The following is a 7896-nucleotide window of genomic DNA, read 5'->3' as shown; positions in this document are numbered from 1 at the left end:
AATGAACAAAAGGATATGGTAGATCAGAAAATGTGTTTTGTATTTCTGGTTAATGACTATTTACTAGAAAATCTGGAGAAATTGTTGCAATCTTGACAAAGCCATGTTTTTCTCAGTATAATGTTTTCTTTAAAAAAATCAGTTAACTTTTGATTATTATGCTAAAGAAAGATAGGAATAGTAAAAAGAAAATTTGCTGGTAACTTTTCATCTCTTTTTAGTATGGTTTTATGGTACTATGTATTACTAAAGCTTTTCCAGAGCATGTTGAAAAATCTAATTTGGGTTTCACCTCCTTTCTGTACTGTATCCTCTGGTAGTGGTACAGAGGAATAGGAAGTAGGGAGAAAAATCTGAAGTATAAAAGACTTCAATCTAATTAACTCTTAACTATAAGATTTAAATATATAATGTACCTCATATACAATATTTGAAAAAGATGTTGATTATTATAGACATTTACGGTTGTAAAATATGTGCTACCTGCTCATGAATGGGGATCAAGAACTGTGAAGGGCCTGAGATTTTTACCCTACTTGCAAGCCAACAAGTTATCAAACTACAGTTTCATGCTGGTAGAAGACATGAGACTCTGGGTCAGAGACAAAGAGAATTTATTACTTACAGCAATAGTTGCTAGAGTACCAACATTATTTTGTGGGGTGGGCATTGGTTTCCTAAGTCCCATTCCCACAGGGTGATGTGAAGAGGGCCAGGTGACGTTTGCACACTCATTGGGCTGTGTAAAGGGTAGGAACTCTGAGCTTAGGGAATTCAAACCTTTTATAACAGGTTGTAAGCATATTGCTCCAGAAGGAGATAGTATCTGTGTTCCAAGGGGCAGTCAGTGCCTCATTATCAGTAATTCAAGAGACCCATGGAAAATTGTCTTCCAACAATGGGCCTGGGCTAAACTTTTCGCTTAATAAATACTTTATTCATCATGCAAATTAATAATATAAACAATATCACAAGAGGAGATGTTTAAAATACTTGGGAGAACCAAGTTTAAATATCCTACTTTTGAAGCACTTAATAATGTACAATTTAAGGAACTTCAAAAATTTTACATTATTGAAATAAGTAAGTTAAAGACTTTTACTTAAGATGACTTTGCTGTTATGTTGCATGTTTTTGAACCTAATAAAACTTTACTTTGAAAATACTCTGAATTTAAATGTTTTAACTAATTCATATTATCTCTCCTCTTTTTAACTCATATAGGGAGATTTTAATCTATATCATGCCATGAAAAAGTTTAGATGTGAAAAATGCGGGTTTTTTAAAAATAAAAAACAAGTTTTGTATTTATACCAAACCGAAGTGAACCATTCTGAGAGAAGCACCATCTCCTATTTCCTGAAAGTAAACAAATAGAAACAATTAAAATCATGTTTAAGCAGAGAGTAAAAAATAATTGACTTAATATTTATATCTTTAATATTCTTAATTTAAATATTTAAAAACAGTGAAACAAAATAAGAAGTTTAAAATGAATTGTATATGTGTAAACAAGAGAACTGTGTATTTATCTTACTCTTAAAATTTTGCTAGAGTGTTTATAAAAATCAGTGAAGAGAAATAACATATGACGCATAAGACATTAAAGAAGGAAGGATAAGATGTTAGTTGAAATTTGGAAGCATCTGAAATGTTGCAAACTGTGGGTCTTCATCTGTGATTCCACCTATTTGATTTTACTTTTAAGATTTATTTATTTTTATTTTATTTATTTTTCCTGCATCAGGTCTTAGTTGCAGCACATGGAATATTCATTGAGGCATGCAGGATCTTTCTTTGCGGCATGCGAACTTCTCTCTAGTTGTGGTGTGCGGGTTTTTTTTCTCTTCACTAGTTGTGGCATGCAGGCTCCAGGGTGCGTGGGCTCTGTAGTTGTAGTGCATGGGGTCCAGAGCACGTGGGTTCTCTAGTTTGTGGCCCGTGGGCTCTAGTCGAGTTGTGCAAGCTCAGTAATTGTGGCACACTGGCTTAGTTGCCCCACGGCATGTGGGATCTTAGTTTCCTGACCGGGGATCGAACCCACATCCCCTGCATTGGAAGGCAGATTCTCTACCACTGGACCACCAGGAAAGTCCCCACCTATTTGATTTTACAATAATGTCTGTTCTAAAAGGTCCCATGTAGCATATATTTCTTTTTAAAACAATTAATTAATTAATTTATTTATTTTTGGCTCTGTTGGGTCTTCATTGCTGTGTGTGGGCTTTCTCTAGTTGCAGTGAGTGGGGGCTACTCTTCGTTGTGGTGCGCAGGCTTCTCATTGCGGTGGCTTCTCTTGTTGTGGAGCATGGGCTCTAGGCACATGGGCTTCAGTAATTGTGGCACATGGGCTCAGTAGTTGTGGCTCACGGGCATAGTTGTTCCACAGCATGTGGGATCTTCCCAGGCCAGGGATCGAACCTGTGTCTCTTGCATTGGCAGGTGGATTCTTAACCACTGTGCCACCAGGGACATCCCAAGCATATATTTCTTAATTTTGATGTTTTACTGAGTATTTAATAGTGGCTCTTGAGATAATGGTTCATAGAAAAGATCGTGTGTTTATAAGCCCTTTATAAAACTATGAAGCTACAAAGAGATACTAACAAGAATCTCATCCATTTCCCATTTCTTATTCTTTTTGTCTTTCACATCTCCCCACTAACCCTATCAAGTATAGAAAAACAGGATTTTATGATAGGATTCTGAAGTTGGAGAGTGTTTAAATGTAAGACTAAATGTGAGTAATTTTATTTGAAAAAACAATACAGTGGGGACATTTTTGAAAGTTTGGAGAAAACCTAATTAGAGTTGAAATGGTAAAGGGGAAAGGTAAAGAGAGTAGGCATGATGGTTAATATTTAAACTAACGTCATAACTGGAGACATTTCTCTTATTAAAAATTATTTAAAATTTTATTCCTTAAACTATATCTTGAAAGTTCTTTTTACTAAGAGAAGCCTTTCAGAAAGTCATTACATTATTCTATTTTAAGTAGTCATATCTCAAAGAAAACAGGTGTGGGTCTGGGAGGTAAGGGAAACTTGTATGTATGCATGTGCCTGTGGATCCTGATTTACACACACACACACACACACACACACACACACACCCCAACAACCTGGAAAAACAAGTAACAAGAAGAATGAGTAATTTAATATTGCCTGAGGCTTTTGTGTGTGCTGGCAAGTTCAGGGGTTTTAGGTAGCTTTTAATTTAAAAACAAAAAACATAAGCACTGATATTTTAAAAGTATTAAGTTCCATCTCTTGGTTTATAAGCTGCCATACAAAGTCTATTTTCTATACCACTAGGATGGTCAAGAAACCTGGATTTAGCTTTTGGTCTTATACACTGACTGGCAGAGATCCTAGGTAAATTATTTTATTTTCCTAATATCTGGTTATAATCGTTGCTGGAAGGCCAGACTTTGCGTACCCAGTAAGTGTCATCTGGTTCAGCCATATTCTTGATGTTTTTTGGTGCCTTCTATCCAGGCCTTAAAGCCTGTCTTACGTTAGGACTTACATTTAAAAAAGGAAAAAATCATAGAATTAATTCCTCAGTGATCTCCTAGGACTTAAATTTTTTTTTCCTTTGAAGGATTTCCTTTAAAATCCATTTTATCTTTAAAAGACTTACTTCTAGACATTTCTATGGTTTCCATGACTGTGTATTCCATGCTAAATAACCTTAACTTGTATCCTATTTACCTTAGAGGAATATTTTAATGAGTAATGCAATAATGTATTTTGTATGCTCAATTATATAATCATTATTAATATGCTTTATTAAAGATAAAGCATATTCATTAAATAAAATTTGAAACACAGAAATGTACTAAAATTTACCCACAGTCCCACCAGTCATATAAAACTATGGTTTAATATGTACTTGCTTCCTGTCACTTTTTTCCACATATATGTTTTACTTATTTTTTTAAACACATCTGAAAGCATATTGTATGTGCAGTTCTGTACATACAGTAAGTCCCCTGAATACAAACGAGTTCCATTCTGAGAGTGAGTTCTTAAGCCCAATTTGTTTGTAAGCCCAACAAAGTTAGCCTAGGTACCCAATTAACACCCTTGGCTATACAGTACTGTACCGTAATAGGTTTATAATACTTTTCACACAAATAATACATAAAGAATAAACACACAAAATAAAACACTTTAATCTTACAGTGAAGTACCCTGAAAAGTACAGTAGTACAGTACAACAGCTGGCATACAGGGGCTGGCATCAAGTGAACAGACAAGAAGAGTTATTGACTGGTGGAGGGAGAGGAAGTGGGAGATGGTAGAACTGAAGGATCGTCAGCGATAGGATATGGAGGGCAAGCTGCAATTTCACTCATGACTGACGTTGATGGCATAGGTTCTTGTTCCTTGCTGAATTCAATTATATCTACCCTCTTGAATAAACGATCCAGTGATGTCTGGGTAGTAACTCTTTTATTCTTGTCATAGATGACACGGTAGCACTGGATTGCATTTTGAACGGCTGCTGCAACCTTTGTGTTTGTTGTACAGTTGGTTGTACTGTTCTATGTTTCCGTCCTGTGCCTCAAAAACTACCAGTGCCTCCTCAAAGAAAATCCCCTTGCCATTTCCTGTGTTGTGAATCTCTTCGGGTCTTCAGTTACTTCTTCTTCCTCTTGTCTCTCTTTGTCCTTTATCTGGGGCTCCAATTCCATCAGGTCCTCATTAGTAAGCCCCTCCTGTTGCACAGCAGATTCCATTGTTACTGCCTGGCGCTTCTTAGCATTACCAGCTATGTCACCACTCCTTTAAAGCTTGCTTCTGGACATCCTGGGCTTGAAATAAAGATACTGTACTACTGTACTCTGTACAATAGTGTACAATAAAGTACACAAAAGCACAACCACTTGTAGAGGATACACGCACGTGACAATGTACGCCAGACATGTGAACTAACTTACGTGATTGGACATGCAAACACACGTTCGCATCTTTGAAAGTTTGCAACTTGAAGGTTCGTGTGTAGGAGACTTACTGTATTTGGCTTTTGAGTTTTTTGGCCTTACTTTAAACACTTTTCAATGCTCACACAAAGTCTTTGTTTTCAGTGGCTAAATTTCATTATATTAATTACTATAGCTTTACTTAACCATTCCTTTTTTTGGTTAAATTTATATTGTTCCCAATTTCTTCTTTTTTATAAATAACCCTATGGTAGACATTCTTAGGCATGAAGTTTTTTCTGTGTTTAGGATTATTTCCTTGGTATAGAGCTGTAGAAATAGAATTATTGTACCAAAGTTTATGAAATTTTAGGCTTCTGGATAAACACTCTAGAATTGGTAGTTTTGCTTTGTTTCTTTCCTAGTTTGGGAGGAAGTGATTTTGTTTGGTAACCGGAAGTGATAGTTTCAACAGAGGCCGATCTTCATTTTATTACGTGCTGAAATTGTGCTTACCCTTGACTGAATGCTACATGTTAATTCTTGTAATAATTTACTTCAACAAAAGGGTTTTCCCCAGGCCCTCATTTGATTTCTACATATAGTTAAGTACATATTCTGAGCCACACCCTATCGCTGTTACCTAATGTTGGGTGATACCAGGTCACTTTCTTTGAAACGTACAGAGACTTTTGTAAGCAAATTCTACAGACAAGTTAAGGTTTGCTTTGCTACAAAGTAGATTTTGACATGTTGCTCATTTAATTAATATAAATACCCTTTTTTAATACACTAAGTGATCATCTCATTATTTAATGTTAGGTTTCCCCTGTGTTACTGATGTTCTCTCATAAAATTTCTGATTTGGCTCAACAGTAATTAAATCCCAGAAGTATACTATTTTAGAGACAGAAGAAACCTTGAAGTTTTCTAATCTGAAATTCTTTCATTTTACAGTTGAGGTAACTGAGGCTCATGTGGGATAAGTGTTTTGTCCAAAGTCACTCACTTAGTGGCAGAGTTGGGATTAGAATTACGTTCTTATTTCCCTCTCTAGTACTTTCCCCACTTTTTTATGCCTAACAACATGTGTTCCACAGGCTGCTTTATGATTAACTCCTATGTTTTCCTATTCCTGTCATTTAACAGATGCCATAATTCACCTCTACACAACAGGAGAAGCTTTCCTGATAAAGTTGTCAAGTTATTCAAGTTTCACTGTTGAATATTAACTCTCCTTTTCACATATTTGGTATCATATAGCAATTTCTTCTTAATCAGTATTCCAGAGTTGTGGTGCTTGATGTTCTTTCTAGAAAATGAAATCTCACTGACTACAGTCTAGCACTTGCCAAAGGCTAGCTTGAGGCTTCTGATACTTATGATAGACAAGTTTGTAGATAAGCTAACTAACTTTCCAACTACTTCTGTGTTAAGTAAACAATCAGAAAGGAATGTACTTAGAACATGTCATCTCACCTTTCCACAGAATTGTCTTCACTGAATTATTATTCAATGTAATTCCCTGAGCATTTATAGAAGATTTATAATAAAAACATCATGTGAATAGGATTTTTGTCTTTTTCAAAACCCTACATGAAGACATGTTTAGTTTGTTTTTCAGTTCTCTAACACAGTTTTTGAGTGTGAAATCCAGTGCTAGAAAAATGTTTCTATCCAGAAGAATTTACTATTTGCATACTTTAAAATAATGAGCAGTGTTTTGGAGTTAATAAAATCCTTTCGCATTACCTAATTTAACATATCAATCCTGTGATGTTAGTAAGTATAACTATTTTCATTTTACAAATTAGGAAATAGATATAAAGAAGTGTGTGGCAGGGGGGAGATAGGCCAAGATGGCAGAAGAGAAAGACCCTGAGCTTACCTCCTCTCATGGGCACACCAAAATTACAACTATTTACAGAAAAACTATTGATGAAAAAGACCAGAACTTACCAGGAAATATCTTCTACAACTAAAGATACAAAGGAGGAACTACTACGAGATGGGCGGGAGGAATGGAGTTGCGGTATAGTCAAATTCCATACCCCCAGGTGGGCAACCCACAAACAGGAGGATAGTTACCATTGCAGACGTTCTTCCTAAAGGACTGAGAGCTCTGAGCCCCATATCGGGCTCCCTAGCCCGAGGAGCCTGTGCCGGGAAGACAAGCCCCAACTAGGGCAGAAGCAATTATTTGAAAGGAGCCTGGATCAGACCAACCTGGTGATCTTAGAGTCTTCCAGAGAAGCAAGAGGCAACTAGAGGTCACCCTGGGGACACAGAAACTGGTGACAGCCATTTTGGGGAACTTATTCTACCACATGGACACTGGTGCTGGCAAGCACCATTTTGGAATTCTCCCTCTAACTTATTAACCTCAGGACCCAGCCTGGCCTCTGCCCAACAGCATGTAGGCACCAGTAAGTACTGTGACGCTTCAGGCCAGGCAATTAACTGGGTGGGGACACAGCCCCACCCACCAGCAGACAGGCTAACTTAAGACCCTCTGAGCCCACAGCTGCTCCTGGACATGGCCTTGCCCACCAAGGCCCAGGACTCAGCCCCACACACCATCTTATAGGCACTAAACCGGGGAACCCCCCAGGGCCTTGCAGCCAGAGATCCTGGGAACCAGCCTCATCCATCAGCATGCGAACGCCAGCCCCAGGGCAACAACAGCCAGGCAGCCTGTGGAACCAGCCTGCCCACCAGCAGGGCAGCACCAGCCCCCAGCTCCGCCCACCAGCAGGTCAACACAAGTTTCTAGACACCCTGGACACTGCAGCCAGCTGTGTCAGGAACAGGCCGCACCCACCAGCAGTCTGACACTAGCTCTGGGACCCCTGGGCCCTGCAGCCAGACCCCAGGATTTGGCTCAGCATGGGCTGGCATTAGCTCCAGGACCTGGTTTCATCCACTGGTGGGTGGGCACCAGCCCCAGGATTTTCTGGACCCAGACTCCA

The 7896-nt window shown here is 38.1% G+C and overlaps 1 protein-coding gene across 2 annotated transcripts in view; it reads right to left on the bottom strand.

Moving 5' to 3' along the window:
- Positions 1 to 597: 597 nt before the first annotated feature.
- WDPCP (WD repeat containing planar cell polarity effector) overlaps positions 598 to 7896 on the bottom strand; it is a 437730-nt gene continuing 430431 nt past the window's right edge. For both annotated transcript variants that reach the window (XM_067007522.1, XM_067007524.1), the window contains one exon: positions 598 to 1359. In XM_067007522.1, coding sequence (XP_066863623.1) covers positions 1283 to 1359 — 77 coding nt within the window. In that variant the 3' untranslated portion in view covers positions 598 to 1282. The remainder of the gene's footprint in view (positions 1360 to 7896) is intronic.

Source organism: Kogia breviceps, chromosome 11 (assembly GCF_026419965.1).
Source record: "Kogia breviceps isolate mKogBre1 chromosome 11, mKogBre1 haplotype 1, whole genome shotgun sequence".
Taxonomy (NCBI): domain Eukaryota; kingdom Metazoa; phylum Chordata; class Mammalia; order Artiodactyla; family Physeteridae; genus Kogia; species Kogia breviceps.
This window is presented reverse-complemented; position numbering and strand designations above follow the sequence as displayed.